General features: G+C 43.7%; 1 protein-coding gene across 2 annotated transcripts in view; it reads left to right on the top strand.

The window, feature by feature from the left end:
• The window catches only part of Cfap44 (cilia and flagella associated protein 44), an 85,002-nt gene that overhangs the window by 59,192 nt on the left and 6,745 nt on the right, over positions 1–19,065 (top strand). For both annotated transcript variants that reach the window (XM_063270671.1, NM_001134590.2), the window contains exons 28-32: positions 2,761–2,953; positions 11,466–11,576; positions 14,018–14,148; positions 16,315–16,431; positions 17,907–18,108. In XM_063270671.1, coding sequence (XP_063126741.1) covers positions 2,761–2,953; positions 11,466–11,576; positions 14,018–14,148; positions 16,315–16,431; positions 17,907–18,108 — 754 coding nt within the window. The remainder of the gene's footprint in view (positions 1–2,760; positions 2,954–11,465; positions 11,577–14,017; positions 14,149–16,314; positions 16,432–17,906; positions 18,109–19,065) is intronic.

Raw genomic sequence — 19,065 nt, 5'->3', positions numbered from 1 at the left:
TCTTCCTCTCCCTCCTCCCCCTCCTCCTCCTCCTCCCCCTCATCCCGTCAGAGAATGGACAGCCTACCAATAACCACACCCAAAGAAAAATTACTCTGTCTCCCTCAGCATCCTTCCATTTCACATAATTTCTTTCCTAGAATGTCCCTAGAATTGGGAAATCATAGGCACATCCTCATTCAAGATAGAATGTTGACTGCTTTGATTTTGCCCAGGTCTTATGCAAGTAACCATAGCTGCTGTGAAGCCATGACTGTAATGACCATGCCATGTCTAACAGACAGCATTTCACAGCACTCCTCTGATGTTCTGAGACTTATAGTCCTTATCCTCTCTTCTGCGTTATCTCCTAAACCTTGGGGCAGGAGTGGTATAGATGTCCCATTTAGGTCCTCAACTATCACCCATTCTTAGACTTTTGATCAGCTGTAAGTCTCTGCATTAATAGCTGCCCACCTCAAAAGTAAGCTTCCCTCTGACCAAGGTAGAGAACAGATTACATTCTATGAATACAATCGTAGATGTTTAGAAGTCAATTTGACAATTTGCCCATTTAGTGAAACAACAGTAATAGGGTCCTCTTAGGGTCCATACTCACCCCAGTTTTTGCCCAGGTTCATAATGCCCAGGACGAATTCTTTCCTGTGGAACAGACCTCAACTCTGATCAGAAAGCAGGAAGACACACATGTAGTGTCATGTCAGTATTGCACAGCTGGCACATACGGCCTCGAAGGATGATATTATAACATGCTATTATAGCATGTTGAGTAAGGCTGTCGATGATCTGTTTCTCCCAGTGGCTGGCAAAACCCCTCCAGCACTTGAAAAAGTGAGGAACAGAGAAGAAGTTCGGAGGTCAGTCGCGGCTTGGTTTTATACAACCAAAATTTGTGGTGGCTTTGGCAATAGGGTCCTACCATATGCTTAAAGGGCCAGCTAAAAGTAACAGCAGTGGCCTGTTTTGTTTTGGGACTGTCTGGGGCCTTCCTGGCCAATAACTCACAGGGATGCCCCATATCTGGCATGGGTGTTCAGGCCTTAGGTTGATGGTCTGATCTATTTGGTGTTAACTTTTGGGCAAGGTGAAAGATAAGAACTTAATTTCATTTTTATGCATGTTGATATATATACATATGTGTGCGTGTGTGTGTGTGTGTGTGTGTCCAGCACCATTTGCTGCTGCTGATTCTGGCATTTTTGTCAAAATAAGGTGGCTATAATTATGTGGCCTTGTATCTGGTCTTCTATTCTGTTCTGTTGATCTATGTGCCAAATTGTTTGGCAGTGCTGAGCTGTGTTGTTGTTTCAGGTTTGTTTTTGTTGTTTTGTTTTTTTCTGTGACTCTAACTTGACACATGGCATGGTGATCCCTCCAGCAGAATTATTTTTGCGTACAATTGCTCTGGCTGTCAGGATATTTCCTACTTCCTGTGTTTTTTTTTTAAAGATTTCTATTCTATTTATTTAAAGATTTCAATGAAGGATGTCATTGGAGTTTTGTTTAGGATTGCATTGATCTGTAGATTGCTTTGGGGGAGTAAGAACAAGGACTGTTGTCTGCCTTGAAGAGAAAGAAAGATCTGTCTGGGTAATACAGCCGGGAAGAGTTAGGGTCTACGGACATCAGAGTTTGTTAAACCCCTAGAAGATTATAATCACGATGGGTGGGAATACGGTAAAGAATACACAGCAATCCTCATACCTAACTGAGCAGCACACAAACAGAACAGGGTGAGGGCGTTGTAGGAAAATAGGCCCTCATATCATCTAAGAATCGCAAGTCTCAGGAAGTGAAACCCCGCCTACCAGGCTGGTCTGTGCTCTTTGGGTGGGGGTGGGGCAGGGGGCGGATAATAAAAGATCAAAAGAGGAAGAAAGAAGGTGCGAGAGGGTTAAAGTGGCACTGAGCATAAATGGGGGTGAGGGGCGAGGGGGATAAAAGTGTAAAGGAGAGAGAGGAGTGGGCACAGAGTTGAATTACTGGCTACAGCCTCCTCTCCCTTGGCCTCCACTCCCTTCCGGGGCCTCCAGATGCCTGTCAGAGCCCTGGGTGTGCTGCTTGCTTTATTCCCAGGTGATTCTTCAGGGAGGGGTCAGGTTTGAAATGCATCACTCTGCGCAGTCCTTTTTGAGGTTCATGTCTGGTCACAGATACTGACCCGGTCAGTGGGCAGTCCTTCATGGCTTGAGTTGGAGATGTTGCTCAGGCTCCTGGGATGGACGTTCAGAAATCCAGCTATGAATGCTGGCCCTGTGCCATGTTAGCGCACTGCTTCAAACCCGTGACTATGTTTCTCTGTAGGTGCCATCTTATCTGTCAGTAAAAATTCTAATCCGGCTGGCTGGTGGTGGCACACACCTTTAGTCCCTGCACTAAGGAGGCAGAGACAGTCGGATCTGTGTGAGTTCAAGACCAGCCTGGTCTACCGAGCAAGTTTCAGGACACCCAGGGCTACACAGAGAAACCCTGACTCAAACAACAAACGATCAAACAAACAATCAAACCAAAATTCCAATTTGTTTAATTTGGTTTTTTTTTTTTTTGACAAAACATTTCAAAGATATTGAACTTGAGTGATATTTTTAAAGAATGTAAATTTAGTCAAATAAACAGTTCTAGAAACATCAGAAATAGATTTCTATTAAGAAGCTCAGAAATATCTGTTAGACTCTAGCTTTGCATTGAAACAGGCATTGCACTCTGCAGCCAGAACGTTAGACACATTACATATGTTATGTTCTTCCCGCCCTCCCTTAGTGGAAAATAAACGAAACTCTCAAAGAGATGGAAGAGAAAAAGAATGAAATCAACAAACTCCAGGAGCAGGAAAAGTCGCTCTACTCTGGCTTCCAGTCGGCCCTCGGAGAAAACAATAAATTTGCAAACTTCCTCATGAAGGTCCTGAAGAAGAAGATTAAGCGGGCGAAAAAGAAGGAAGTTGAAGAAGCGGGTTTGTGTTCCTCCCTCACTTGCTACGCCATTTCTTCTCATCAGCACTAGAGAGAGAGAGAAACTGAGCTGTCTGTCTGTCTGGTGCAGTTCTCACGCACAGGCAATGTAGAAGTACGGTAGGGATTAAAGAGCAGGGGCTGTAATCTGATAGGGTGCGCTTGAAAAGCCAGAGTGTGAGTTCACTTGTATGGCGAGTGCACGCGTGTGTGAGCATAGATGTGTGTACTAAAGTGTGCATGTGTGGTGCATGCATGTGTGTGCATGAGTGTGTACATGTGTGAGCATGTATATATGGGTAGTTGAGTGTGTGGTTTGTGATGGATACATGTTCATATATATATATATGTATATATGTGTGTGTATGTCTGTATGTGTATGTATGCCTCTGTGCTTTATGTGTGTATGTGTGTATATGTGCCTATGGGTGTGTGTGTATATGTGTGGTATGAATTAATATAGGAGAGTTTAGATGAAGTGCCTGTCTTCAACTTTTGTACGTGTTTAAGTACGATTGGTAAGCTTAGCCTGCTGTCTTGGTATTGAGTTCTGAGAGTCCCCTGTATTCTGGGACTAGTCCTTTGTATGCTGCGTGGTTCACAACTATTTTTTCCCCATCTGTGAATTTGCACCCGCAGCATTTGTTGAGGAGGTTGTCTCGGTCCTTTGAAAGCTTTTGTTTGACCTTTTGAATCACAGTTGTCTGGGTCTATGTGCATGGATCTCACTCCGGGTTTTCTATTTTGTTCTATTTTCTTTATTATTGTGGCTGCATAGTAAGTACTGGAACCAAGTAGACCAGTTTCTCCCACTCGAGTCTTCTTTCTCAAAATGGCTTTAGCTGTTCTAGCTCCTTAATATTTCCATATTTTAGAATAATGTTGTTTATATCTACAAAGAAATCTTGTTGGCCACTTTACCACATTTGTGTTAAACCTATTTGTTAGTTTGGCTCTGCATGTCTTGGGACAGACCTTACATGCTTGTCAATTAATTAGCACGCTATATTTCAACACGCAACTCATGCCCCTGTTTTGTTAGATTTATGCCTGTATAGTTTCCTGATTTGAGCGACTGTATGTGGGATCATACTTTTGCTCTTGGTGTTGTCAAGCTTATTGCTAGCATACAGAATCATGATTGGTTTTCTATACCTGCTTGCGTCATGCTCTGTGGACTTGCTTCTTCTAGAAGGTTTGGGTAGATTCTTTGGAAATTTCTGGTAGGAATTTCATCTGCAAACGTGAGCCATTCTACTTCTAGTCTGTATCCATATTGCCTAAGTTTTCCCTCTGTGCCTCAAACATCCAGGGTTACACTGAGAAGGAGGGGAAGACTGAAGTCCTTGATTGTTTATAGCTTTAGAGGGAAAGCTTCCAGTCTTGTCAGTAAGTGTCTTGTTACCCTCAGGAGTAGGTAAATGAGCTTCCTCCATTTTGTGAACTCTCATCATGAATGCATGTTGGATTCTGTCAGATGTTTTCCTGCAATGGTTGATGGTATGTGGCTTCCCCTCCTCCAACCTTTTGCCAATTAACATGGCAGAGTTCATCCACTGATAATTAAACACGACTTCTCCCTTGAAATGAACCATCACTGGTAGAGTATAATATTATTTTATGTACTGCTCAATTTTATTTGCTAAGCTTTTAAGGAGGCCTTTAGCCTGCATTTGTATAGTATGTTCATAGTTTGTGTCCCTCAAGGGCTCTCATGTTTAAAGCTTCTTAGCATCAAGATACTTAGATGAGTGGGGTCAACAGTTCTCACCCAAGTTGGTTCATACAAAGATGAAATAGACTGTTACAACATAGCAAGATTACCTGCTCCTCGGGACTCTCTTGCTTCAGTCATATAATCCCTCTCCCGTGTGCTTCCATTGTGACACCGTCCACTGGAAGCCCTTCATCAGTAGCCAACGCATGGCATTGCTGGTCTTGGATATCTAACTTCCAAATGAATAAACTCTACAGCACACTTTTCTTTATACAGTGTTCAGCCTTAGGTGTTTTGTTATAACAATGGAATATGTGCTAATATAATGTTCATGTGGGCCACTGGTCAGTAGTTTACTCTCCCTCCCTCCCTTTTTCCCAGTCTTCCTGTCACACCCTCTCTCCATCCCTCCTTTTTTCTTCCTTTTCTTCATCTCTCTCTTTAACCTTTTCTCTCCATTTTCTCTTTGTCAAATTTAAATATGAGGCTGATGCCAGTCTCCTACTGTGATTGGGGAAATCAGAGTTCTTTCTCAGGGCTCTTAGTCTCATTAATAAAGATTAATAAAGGAATTTAGTTAAAGATTTAGAAGGGAATTTGTGGACAGGTTTTTTTTTTTTGAAACAACAGGACAAGAAAGCTTTAACTCTTAGTAGTTTCCAGAAGGAGGGAGACCAGAATGGAAAAAAGCCTTATAGCTTATAGCAGGCATGTTCAGTACTGGAGGTCTACATGCAGCCACACAGCAGACTGCATGCAGGAGGAGGACAGGAGAGAGAGAGGGGGAAAGAGAGGGAAAGAGAGAGAAAGAGAGAGAGAGAGAGAGAGAGAGAGAGAGAGAGAGAGACAGAGACAGAGAGACAGAGAGACAGAGAGACAGAGAGACAGAGAGACAGACAGAGACAGAGAGAGAGACAGAGACACAGAGAGACACAGAGAGACAGACAGAGAGACACAGAGAGACAGACAGAGAGAGTGCCTGGAGTGTCTAGGAAATCATGGCCAAGCTTTGGCTAGTACCTAAAAGAAAAAGAAAAGAAAACGGAAAAAGTTAAAGCAGGCAAGTCACGTTGCTACCTAATGGGAACCCTGCAAACAAATTTCTGGAGTGGAAGGTACTTTACCTCATTAAGGGGATAATTATTTCTTCCGTCTCCTTAGCATGGACATAGGTAAATCAGTTTTCCAAAGTAGATGGATGGATTCTTGGCCAGGTGATTGGCAGACTCCATAGTGTATAATGTTCTAATCTTTGGAGCAAATCAGAAATCTCTCTCTCTCTCTCTCTCTCTCTCTCTCTCTCTCTCTCTCTCTCTCTCTCTCTCTCCTCCACCCCCAGGGCAAGATGTACTCCATTGTTTTGACTGAAATAATTTTCTGCTAATGAACCCCAACAGAGTCCTTATGTCTATCCCCAGTGGTCTCCAAGATTATTGCAACTTTTCCCTCAAGAGTAGAGATCCTAAAATCACATAGGAGATGGACTGAAATTGAGGAGTGTGGTGATACATTCTTATAAAAATATCTCTTTACCTCCAAAAGACTGAACTTCTGCCAGAGCTCACAGCAAACTTAATGCTGTGGGAATCACTTAAGGCTACACACTAAGCCTGTGTCCTATTAAGACTCAGCCTGTCTAACTTGCCTTTAAGAGAACACTATAACTAATCTCACTTGGATCCTTGGGTCTCTCATGCAACCAGTTTTTACAACCTAATCCTATGCATACTTCAATCTATTTATATGCGCTCTTCCATGTACCTGCCTGAGTAACGCGTCTCTGGGTGTGCCTGTAGGAGGAAGCATTTGCTGAAAGCAGCCTCCAGGTTGGAAGCAATAACTGTCTGCCATAAATGTGGGAAGGAGCACGAAGACAGATTGATTATGTCTGTTTGCAGCGTAGTGGGCTTTTCTGAGTCAGTTGGGGTTTCTTCCCTTATGAAAACACTTAAATATTTCTGTGAAGAGTTTAGTCTCTTTTTCCCACACCATGTTTTCTGTGCTATTTATTAAATTCAGAGTGAAGCCCTTCATTAAAGATACAAGCACTAGGTCATGAATTTTCTCTTTCCCTCTCACACACAGACACGCTCGCATGCACACACACGCACGCACAGACAGACGTACCAGGCAACAGACTATAGACAAGCCAGAAAACATAGACAGCAGAAAGAAGGAAGACATGGGGAGAGAAGTGGAGAACTCAAATTCGGGCTCACTATTGGTCAGACACTCTAAGCCGAAGTACTTTGCTTTCGCTCCTGAATGAGACATCAGCACATGTTGCTGTCTCTGGGGTTATCTTTAATATAACCCATTTCCATCAAGAAAACACAGATGTCCAATTCCACAAGTGTTTACCAAAATAGATTAGTGCCTGGACTGGAATGTCAGCTATACCCTCAGATATGGCTTCCGGACAGGGGTCTTATCCAAGGGAAGAGAGATAACTAGAAACCAGACCAGGATCCAGAATGTTTTCTGATATCACTGGCCTTTGGCTGGGACAGAGTCACAGACATTTCCAGCTTCTGGCTAAGGGCAGGAGTGGAGATCTCTAACCCTGAACTGCCCAGCCCACTTCAATCTCTGGTTCTCACCAAGGAACTCTTCTCATTAGGAAGTCTTTTCCCATCTTTGATTTTTCTAGACGATACTAAATCTTCTCTCAACATTTAGTAGAATTTCCCTGGGAAGTTATTAGAAACTGAAGACTTGGTGGTGAGGGGTTAAATCACAAAGTAAAATTTGTTAATAGTTCCAGTGATATTCAGTCATCTGTTTTCTATTAGATGAGTTTGAGTAGCGAGTTCAGTTTTCTTAAGGAATCAGCCTCCTTTTCCAGCAAAGTTTATGAATGTAAAACTATGTTTCCTTGTTGTCATTTTGTAACTGTGGGAGTGTTCATATACCTAGCACATGTCAGTATAATTATTAACACGTGGTAATTATTCAAAGTGATGTGCTTCATTGAACTACTCATGTGATACTGGGTGACGGTCCTCCTACCCCTCCACTGCCCTCTTCCTTCTCCCTAAGGCCTTTCCCAGTTCTCAACAATCCTACTCACGGGACTGCTTTCCTTTTCTCTTCCAATTTCTCATTCGTAACAGAAAACATGTGACACTTGCTCTGTGTCTGACTCCATCGTGTATAAATATCCTCCTTTCTTTATCTGTTCCTCTGTTGACAGGCCGATTCCCTATTTTGGCAGTAGTAAATGGTGGAACAACAATCACAAATGCACAGTATCGCTGCATGAGGGTCTCACTTCCTTTGTGCGTATACCCAGGAGTGGAATACTGGGTCGCACGGCAGGTTTTGAGGAAAGTTCATACAGTTTCCCCCCAAAGTTGCCATGCTGTACATCCCTGTGAACAATGTATATTGTGCATAGTGTGTATAATGTATTCAGTGCATTCCTTTATCACCAAGTCTTCACTATTTATATATATTAAAATGCATATATAATGTACACATATAATATATGTATATATCTTACTCCAATAAAATGACCAATATATATGTAAATATATTCATATATGTGTATATATATGCCATATATAAATATATACATTTATGTGTATATATGCCACTCTATTGGAGAAAGATAGAATCTCTTTGTACATGTAAACATCAGAATATGTGGGGTACACTCTATGTTATTATTCCTGTACAGTACCCCATCAGGTAATGAGGATTTCCACAAATACTATTGGCACTGGCTCTGCTACTAGTTCTTTTCTCAACATTGTGACATAATGTCTGTCAACTTAAAGAATATAGAATTTAGGGGTTGGGGATTTAGCTCAGTGGTAGAGCACTTGCCTAGCAAGCGCAAGGCCCTGGGTTCGGTCCCCAGCTCTGAAAAAAAAAAAGAATATAGAGTTTATTTTGGGACATAGAACATAATGGCAGGGAAAACACCACAGGAGATAGGAAGTCACAATGGGTCCATAGTCAAGGAAAAGAGAGAGGAGAGAATTGGTTCCTTTCTTTTATTTTCTTTCTTGCTCAGCCTGGGACCCTAGCCCATGGTATGGTGCTTCCTACATTCTGGTGAGTCTTCCTAGGTTAAAGCTCTCTGGAGATCTACTCAGACTCCTGAAGATGTATGTCTTAGGTGAGGTCAAAGCCACTCAATTTGACAATGACAATAATTCACCATCACAACTCTGTAACTGACCTCGATGCTAATGCTGGTTGCTCTGGTCATGGTGAAAAGACAACCATTCTTGTCTTCTGATGGGCATCCACCAGTGGGTGTCTAGATACATAGGAAGAGGCAGAGGCTAGAACCACAGCTTCCCCTTGGCCATGGCTAGTTTTAATTGCCAACTTGATTCAATCTAGAGTCACCTAAGAAGAGGTTCTCAATGAAGGATTGTCTAGATTAGGATGGTCTAACGGCATGTCTCTGGGATTTATCCTGATTACTTTAATTGAGATGGGAAGATCCGTCCGTCTGTTTCCTAGGAAGGGGATTCTGAATGGTTTAAGAGTGAAGAAAGTGAGCTGAGCACAGTATGCATGCATGAATTCATTGCTTTCTGTCCTTACTGTGGGTTCAGTAACACGACTAACTCTCTCAAGCCATTGCTCCTTCAGTTCTCTGCCATGATGGACTGCGGCCTGGAACTGTGAGCCAAATAAGCCCTTTCTCCCTTAAATTACTTTTGCCAGGAAATTTTGTTGCAGCGACAGAAAAGAAATTAACACATGTTCTAGGAGACTATCTTGCTACTCTGACACAGTGCAGTTACCATTAATGTAGTAGACCTGATTAGGTCTGGAGTTAGCATCCATTGTGTTTTCTTCCCCATTGCTATTGTGGTGATCTCTTCTGGGAGGTGAGTCTTCAGACTTCCCTACCGAGCCTGCTGTAGACTAGGTTGTTCCCTGGGATCATCTGTTGTCCCTATTATTAAAGTAGAAATATGTACCATTCAGTCTTCGTTGTCACCAAAGACAAGTGAATCCTCCTTGTTACTGCTGTGTGTGGGGATGAGTTCCAATGCTATGTGCAGTAGATGGTGTGGTGGAGATGGACCTGGTATCCGTGGCCAGCAGTGAAAGCCCTGACTCTCCTCTAGGCATCGTCTTAGTGTTGCAAGATGGGAAAGGTACAGGCTACCCATGCAATCTTTTTGTTTGTTAAGATAGCTTCTCTATTTAGCCCTGGATGCCCTGGGACTAACAACTATGTAGACCAGGCTGGCCTCAAACTTGAACTCTGCCTACCTCTGCCTCCCATAAACTGGTATTAAAGGCACATGCCACCACACCTGTCCAAACCATGTGATCTTTACAGCTGCATTGGTGTTGGTGGCAGTTAAAGAGTTGTTTATAAACTAGCTGGGGTGAATGTCCCAAATCCCCTACTCTGCCTTCCCTCGATCCCATCCTAGTTGGAACATTAAAAGGCTTCATCGCAGTCTCGTGAGAGCACATATTCAGGCTCCTCCTCTGGCTTTGATGATATGGTTGAAGGTGACCACGGTTTTCCTTTTGTATTTGATTGCAGTAGCATTATCTAGTTCTGGTGTGATAGGTCGCCCTGTTTCTGATCTTTTGGCCGGTGAGGGTAAGCGTTTGTTGGACTCCTCTACATCAGTTGCATTGGTTGGTGTATCTACTGTGCTAACTCGTTCATCTCCAAGTCTGGCATGGCGTTGGTTTGTTTGCTTCTCTCTGTTTCTCAGAATCTTACATTTGTTTAATACATAAAGCTTAGCCATGTTTCCTGGGAGAATTGAGGGAAAGTGGGTCTAGTTCCTTTTCAGAAAGCAGTTATGCTACATAAAGATACTTCAAGTTAAAATATGTCTGATCTATCTTATATGGTGGTGCAAGTTACTTAAAGTAATTTTCAGAGAGAGAGAGTTTAGATTTTAGAAATGTATAGAAAGCCTGGGACAGGAATATAGGCTTGTAACCCTGGTTACTCAGGTGGTTAAAATGGGTACAAGTTTGATCTGTTGGACAATTTATCAATGCCCTCTCTCAAAAAAAATTCACTATAATAAAATTTAAATTAAAAGAGGAATAGGGTAAAAGCTTGTGGTAGAGTGCTTGCCTAGCATGTGGAAGGCCATAGTTAAAAATAAACGAGTGAATGAAAAAATAAATCTTAAAAGTATAAGGTTTGTCTCTTGTGTTTAATTTGATATTCATTAACACAAGAACCACAAATTTATGTTGTGTGGTACATAGATATTCCCAAGGAGCAAAACATGACATGCTAAAGGAGTCTGTAGTCACTTACCTTGGAGATGATATCCAGATATTTTTATGTTTTATAAAAACGCCATATGCAACATAATAATGAAATTTACTCGTGACCCTTGCCAAAGAGCAATCACACAGACTGTCCACGTGGCTGCTAAAATGATGTTTTGGGGTGGGGAAATCCAGACTTCAAATCTGGATGCAAGAATAAATGGTAACCTATAACAGAAGGGCAAGGGCCAGTAGACAGGAAGTTACTAAGGAATAGGGTAATGCCTTGCTAAAATCTAACAATGTTCCCCGAAGGCAGAACAGAGTGATAAGCTATTAGGGAAAGGGGAGATTGGAGGATTTTGTCAGCTGGGGAGGGTGCGGGTTCACTAAGTTATCATAGTAGCACTCTTGCAGTGACTGGATTCAACAAGCTGAGGATAGGACACATGATCTGTGCGTTTGAACAGTTTTAAGCTCTTCTCACTGTGTCTATTCCCGAGGAGTTGACTGATGGGAAACCCTGTATTTGGTGCAGTAGGATCTGTTCTCCTAATAAGATCATCTTCTCGCCTTAGACGAAGATGAAGAGAGTGAGGAGTCCAGTGAAGAGGAGTCCAGCCTGGAGAGCGATGAGGACGAATCCGGCTCTGAAGATGAGGTTTTCGATGATTCCATCTGCCCTTCGAGTAAGTTGGGCAAAGCCGAGTGTTCTCTGTGGGACTGTGGGCTGTCAACACAGAGGTGCTCCTCCTCTATTTATCAGCTCCCTGGTAATAACAATTTAAGAAAAGAATAACTTTCAATGTGTGAAGTAAAGTTTGCAAACACTTTGGGAGGGATTTCTGGGAAAATTATCAGTATTATTATCCAGTCCTTCGGGCAGGTTACAGGTTTTAGTAATAAAATCAATCTATAGAAACCAACTGCTGTTTCAGGGATATTAAGAACTATGTAGCAAATTTTAATTTTATAGGTAAATGGCAAACTTTACTTTATACACACACAGAGAGAGACACGCGCACACACACACACACATACACACACGATGATGTTTTCTTTTTGACAAACTCACTCAAAATTTTTATTTCAAATCGGTAAGGACAATCCATTCTGGCTTCCTGGAAGTTGCTGGTAGTTTTTTTAACTAGCAAAACTATCCCAGAGCCATTAGACCAACATGCTTATAATCTTAGCACGTCAATAGTTCAATGGAGAAAATCCATTCCATTTGGTTTATCAGTAGCCTTAATTTTGAGGACAAGAGCCTTATAATTTTTTTTAAAAAAAATCATGTGTATTGTATGAGTGTGTGTGTGTGTGTGTGTGTTTGTGCATGTGTGCATGTGTGCGTGTGTATAAAGGTGCCCATGGAGGCCAAAGGCAAAGGACCCCCCAGGAACTAGAAACACATGTGGTGTGAACTTCCTGACAGAAGTACTAGTGACCGAATTCAGGTCCTCTGCAAGAGCATTTATGAGCTCTTAACCACTGAGACAACTCTCCAGTCCAAAGACAAGAATTTTATTTAAAAATTTACAACATTTATGAGTAAACCAAAATCCTGTAATTCACCTTGTTATAATACAGTGGGGTTAAAGGACTTGAACATCACACAGCCAGTCCAATGGCTAAGCTGGGCTGAAATTAGGGCTCCTAAATCTCATTTGGCTATCCTAATTTGTGGTTGGGGGAGCAGGGTAAAGCTTAAGTTCTTATCCATGCTAGGCTAACACTCTGCCAGTGCACTATGTCCTCGGCCATTAGGCTTTTGAGACTGAGTCTTAGGCTGGCCTCATACTTCCAGCCCTTCCTTCTCCGTCTCCCTATTGCTAGGGTTACAGACATGTGCCACCTACACACAGGTCTATCAATATTCTAACTTCACGTTTTTATCTATTCTTCAGTATACAAATGTGGCATTCGTGTAATGCAGCCCAAATAAAAGCATGTACTTGAAGCCCATTGAGTCACATGCAGATTATACCCTATCACCTTCCTTAATGGAGGTTTTTCTCCTTCATTATTGACTGTCCCATAAAATAAGGATGAACAGGGCCTCAGAGATGGCTCAATGAGTAAAATGCTTGCCAAAGAAGTGTGAGGACCTGAGTTTGGGTCCCCAGAACCCACATAAAGCTGGACAGGATAGCAAAACCATGAGAACCCCAGAGACTCAAAGGCCAGTTAGCCTAGTGAATTTACTAGCAACGAGGAGGAAGGTATTGTTGTGTGACAAAACTTTTCCTGTGGAGATGTCTACTCACCCCAGATAGGGAGCCTACACCAGACCTAAGGGTGGATACCACCACAGTCCAATTTGGTGGACCAATGAGTTTTATTGGAATTACTTATGGGAGTATGCGTGAGGGGTTACTTAGGAACAGAAATGATTCAAAGACAGCAACAGCACCAAGGCCCACCCCAGCGTGAGTGACAAGTCACAAAACCCGGGAGCTTGGAGCACAGTGCACAGCCGGCAGGCACCTCAACAGATTGGAGAGTGTCTCTTCTAAGTCATTCTTGCAAGTGACTTTCAAGAACCTCCTCCAGACAGCTCCGCTGGCTTCTGCTTCTCCCAGACAGATGGCTCTGGCTTCTTTAGTCTTCTTTGCAGCTTGGCTTGTCTGAGAGCCTACTCAGCTTCTGTACTCTGGCAAGGAGGATTTAGTCAGTTTCAGGGATTTCTCGGAGTTCTTTGGTGTTGTTTACCTTGCTGCTTAAGGAGCTACCCTGTAGGTATGATGTTTCAGGTTTGGAGGAAGCTGTTACACAACAACGACTCTGAGGTTGTTCTCTGACCTCCTCAGGAAAATACACACACACACACACGCACACACACTCACATGCACGCACGCACTTTGTTTTTAAAAGAAGGAAAGTAATTTTTCCCTTGCAGAGTCTAGTGTGGGTCTGGGAATAGCTGATACTGATTCTGAATCTTCCAGCTCTATGTTTCTCCCCTCCCCGCCCCCGCAACCCCCCTGGGGCTGAGGACCGAACCCAGGGCCTTGCGCTTGCTAGGCAAGCGCTCTACCACTGAGCTAAATCCCCAACCCTCTCTATGTTTCTTGTACCATCATATTCCCTGTCAAACGAGACTGCCTTCTTACTTTAATTCTCCCTTTAGATTGTGATGTAAGTCTTTTTGAACTGGCCCTCCAACTTCGAGAGAAAAGACTGGACATTGAGGAAGCCTTGGTTGAAGAAAAGAAAGTTGTTGATAACCTGAAAAAAGAATACGACACAATCTCCAAAAAGGTATGGTGGTCTGCTTGTCTTCTAGTATACCATCTATCCACACTCCTATCTCCTAGGCAAGACATTGCCAGTACTTCTCAGAGAAGTTACCAACAAAGGTTATCGGCAGCCTTTGAAAGGAAAAGTATCAGCTCAGGATACCCGAAGACCAAGTTCTCAGCACAAGTGAGATTGATTTGCCCCAGAGGGACAGAGGCACAGGAATCAGAGACAAAGACAGGAGATAGAGGGGGAGGGAGGAAGAGAAGGGAACGAGAGAGAGGGAGGAGGGGTATTTGTCCCCTGGAACAGAGGACTCCCCTGGAAAAGAGACAGAGACACATAGAAACCCAAGGTTTATAAAATTAAAGTGGGAACTCCTGTGTTTGGATGAGTGTCCCGCGTGCGGCTTTCCTCCGGCAAGAAGCACACGGACATTTAGAAATCCTTACTGTGACCAACTTTATTAATCTTAGAAGAGGAAGCCCCGCCGCGCCAACATGGCGCGCTTATAAAACCCTAGTGCGGCGCACCCACACCTGATTGGTTGTTACCCATGATCTCATAAGGCACGCCCCGGAGTGGGCAAAGACCTGGCACGAAGGCACTCTTGCACATGCGCACAGTTAACTTCCTGAAAGGGGGCCGGCTAGCGCGGCGAAGGCTGGCGCCATCTTGTAATGGCGGAGGCTATCCTGGCCTTCCACGTGGGGCGCAGTGGAAGCCAGCGCCATCTAGTGGTGGCAAATGTTATTGCGGCCCTCTACAGATGAGGTGTTTCATTTTAATTGGACGTTAATTAGGTGAGCCAAAGGGGTCTTTTCATGATTGGACTTCAATACTTTGATAGCTGGGCTTCAGGAGAAGGAAGTAGCCAAGTGTGGGGATGGACTTGGGTGCTGGCTTTAGGAATCTAATCGAATGGCTTTGTTGGCTTTGGTTTTATTTTGTTTTGTTTTGTTTGTTTTGTTTTGTTTTTTAGCAAAGCAGAGGGAACGGGGAGTAGAGCAAGGCCAGCCAAAGCCATACTTGCTACACTGGAGCTGGCCAGAGTCCCTTCAACTTTCCCTGTGATCACAAGCTCTGTAGTGTGGGAGGCCTTTGCTCTCTGGATTCACATTCATGCCACTCACCTGTCTCCCAACTCTTTTGATGACATAATTCTATGAGCAACAGATGTCACGCACATATTATATAATAAATGTGTGCGGATGTATAAACAACACTTGGGAATACTGGGTTGGTGTTAGATATGAAGCCTTCTGGGAAATAAGAAGAAGATAAGCAGTCACAGAAACTCTGGTGTTTTCTCTCTGGACCGACTATGATGCACCCTGTGCTGGCAGTTACGAAGCGGAGCTCGGGGGACCCGGCTGTCCCTCTCCTTTCCCTTTTGACTTTCTGAAAGAGAAACTCTTGTTTAGATCTTGTTCAGAACAATGTCATTCAACTTGATTCACATTTAGAATTTTTTTAAAGTGGATTTGATTGGTTTTGGGGGTTTTTGTTTGTTTGGTTTGATTTGTTTTTCAAGACAAAGTTTCTTTGTGTAGCCCTCTCTGTCCTAGAATTCACTCTGTAGGCCAGGATAGCTTTGAACTCAGAGATCCACCTGCCTGTCTCCTGAGTGCTTGGACTTATGGCTTGTGCCACCACCGACTGCCTAGCTTTTAGTGCATTTTTTTTAATTGTTGTTTTAATGAAAGTGTTCAGGAACACTGTTGGATTTTTTTAGGCGATGAAGAACGTACTTTGTGGATGCTGTAGCTTTGTGCTTTAAATTTATTTTTAAAGAAAAAAATTAAATTTCTTTGGATCATCAATAACAACAACGACGATGACAACAACAACAAAATCTTGTACCATTCTGATAAAAGTATCATGCCGAGGGCTGCTTTACATATAGAAAGTAAAAGAGAGGGGGGGACTTTTTTATTTGTCCTTTTGGTTAGAAAGCACTAACAATTCTAGGAGATAGGAATGACTGAATAGGTAGTCTGCATCCTAACGGGATGGGAAGAAAACACTGTGTTTCTGGGCTGTCTTGTAGACTTAGACCCTGGGTCATGGTCTCCCAGAGTACATGCTGTACCCGTTGTGCTTCCTCTCACCTTGCCTTCGCTTGCCACCGTGGGCATTTATACTTTCGCTGACCTGTGACAATATCTCTCCCATGTCTTTGTTCAGGTAAAAGTTGTGGCGACAAATCTGAATGCAGCCGAGGAAGCCCTGGAAGCTTATCAGCGAGAGAAGCAGCAGAGGTTGAATGAGCTGCTGGTTGTCATCCCTCTCAAGCTCCACCAGGTGACCCCAAGATTGGTGACCCCAAGATCGGTGACCCCAGGATCGGGTCAGAAATAGTGTCACACCAAAACCTTCCCACAGAAAGATTGGTGGCTCACCAGCGGTGTACCACTGCCCTTGCTGGGCCGTCCTGTATACAGAACCATGTCCCCAACTCTTCTTACCCATTCGGACTTTTGACTAAGGAGAAACACCAAAACACGCATGCCTTCCTATGGCCCACAGTCACGTCAGTCCAGTTGTAAGAATGAAATGGCTGGAAGTTGAGATGTTGGGCCTTGCACACAAGTCACTTCCCATCCATCTTTAATCAGCTGTGCACCAGTGAGCGGAAGCTGCATCTCAATGTCATTAATAAGGGAGGTTCAGACAGGACAGAGATATTCTCTTTTACATTTTTTTCCCATTTCCATTAATTTCCACTGTCTACTTGAATTAAAATTTACATTAAGCTGTGGAAATTCATATGCATAAGAAGAGAAAGGTTTGCTGTAGGCTCTTGTCATGTCAAGAGAAGAGGCCATTCTTTTTTTTTTTTTTTATCTTTATTAACTTGAATATTTCTTATTTACATTTCGATTGTTATTCCTCTTCCCGGTTTCCGGGCCAACATCCCCCTAACCCCTCCCCCTCTCCTTCTATATGGGTGTTCCCCTCCCCATCCTCCCCCCATTACCGCCCTCCCCCAACAATCACGTTCACTGGGGGTTCAGTCTTAGCAGGACCCAGGGCTTCCCCTTCCACTGGTGCTCTTACTAGGATATTCATTGCTACCTATGAGGTCAGAGTCCAGGGTCAGTCCATGTATAGTCTTTAGGTAGTGGCTTAGTCCCTGGAAGCTCTGGTTGCTTGGCATTGTTGTTCATACGGGGTCTCGAGCTCCTTCAAGCTCTTCGAGTTCTTTCTCTGATTCCTTCAACGGGGGTCCCGGTCTCAGTTCAGTGGTTTGCTGCTGGCATTCGCCTCTGTATTTGCTGTATTCTGGCTGTGTCTCTCAGGAGAGATCTACATCCGGCTCCTGTCAGCCTGCACTTCTTTGCTTCATCCATCTTGTCTAATTGGGTGGCTGTATATGTATGGGTCACATGTGGGGCAGGCTCTGAATGGGTGTTCCTTCTGCCTCTGTTTTAAACTTTGCAGAAGAGGCCATTCTTAAGGGGCAAGGAACACTCATAAAATCAGTTTATTGATATCTTGTTAAGGGTTTGTTATGTCATCCTTGAAATGCCTGTTCCATTGTTATGAAGTAGTTATCAGGCAAGACCTATTCTAGATGTTTGCTGTTTCCAGAAAGACCCAATGTGGTCCTCTCTGAGGACAACTTTCTGTTTGCCTAGTCACTGTCAACTGGGGTGAGAAAGAGTGAGGGGGTTTAAGCAACAGGACAGAGAAACAAGGCTCTCTCTCCTCTGCCCTCAGTCTGGTCTTTGTCTATTTTGGTTCTGATTTCTATTCGTTTTGTTTTGTTTCTGTAGATAGAGTATGTGGTATTTGGGGAGGTGCCTGAAGACCTCTCTGGGACCTTGATCTTCTCCAACCACTCCCTCGACCGGCTGCAAGAAAGAATCGTACAGCTCCAGGAGGAAAACGCCAAGCAGCAAAAACTTAACAAAGAATGCAGGGAGAGGCGGAAGCTGCTCATCCGGGAAAAGAGAGAGATGGCGAAAACCATCAGCAGTGAGTGTCTCAGCCAGAGGGCCATTAGTAACTCGCACTGGTTCAGCAGGAGCCTAACAGCTGGCTGGTTCCCTCAGAAACAAAAGCTGCAGACTCAGTGTTGTGTGTGGTTTTGTCTACACCACTTTGTCCCAGCGTGCACCCGCCCAGGGGCTATCTTGGATTCGAGGATGAAAGACATACATCTTAGCTCATTCCTTACCTGCTTTACTGGCTCAGCGGCTGGGCGCTTCGAAGCCTCCAGAGGCTGGTGTGCCCTTCTCCTTACTTGTACTCAACACTTCTAACTCTGCCCTCAGCTTAGTTGCCCGATTACCTTCTGTGAAGCCCGTTGGTCTCACTACCCAAGATGCTTTCCAGCTGCCCTTCGGTGGGCCACTTCCCCCTTCTGCCTACATCTTGGAAGATCTTCCCTGCAGCTCTGAGACTGTTCCATCTCTCTCCCTCAAGTATCTCGATTCTCCTCTTCCTGCCTTCTCCTTTCTCGTAGCCTGCGGGAACCTGGAAGTGCCATTTCTTTCTTTCTGACCAGTCACTAGCCACTGGCATCTTTATTGATTCATCAAGAAGCAACTGGGGACAAGGACCTTAGCATATGCACAAATAGATTCCTGATCAAAGCGTCAGAACCACCTCCCTACAACCCACCATTATGGAGAGGAAGCAAAATATCTCCCGCTGCCTATTTTAAAGAGGAAAGATGTGACGTACAGGCTGCCTCTCTTCGTGTATGAGAAAATACAGAGTAGTATAATCATCTCTGCTGTTCCAGTCACCATGCTTGAAACCCAGCAAAGCCCCCTCCTCCTCCTAGTACTGTATGCCCCTCCTCCAGGCTGCTCACATGGTATAGATGTACACATGGTAATGTATTTTCACATAGCATGGAAACCTATCCAGCATACTTCTCTGATGATACTCAAGAGTTTAGGGTGGACTTCTCTAGACCATGTCTTA

This window comes from Rattus norvegicus, chromosome 11 (genome assembly GCF_036323735.1).
Source record: "Rattus norvegicus strain BN/NHsdMcwi chromosome 11, GRCr8, whole genome shotgun sequence".
NCBI lineage: Eukaryota > Metazoa > Chordata > Mammalia > Rodentia > Muridae > Rattus > Rattus norvegicus.
The sequence above is the reverse complement of the archived record's forward strand: the minus strand, read 5'-3'. Positions and strand labels throughout refer to the sequence as shown.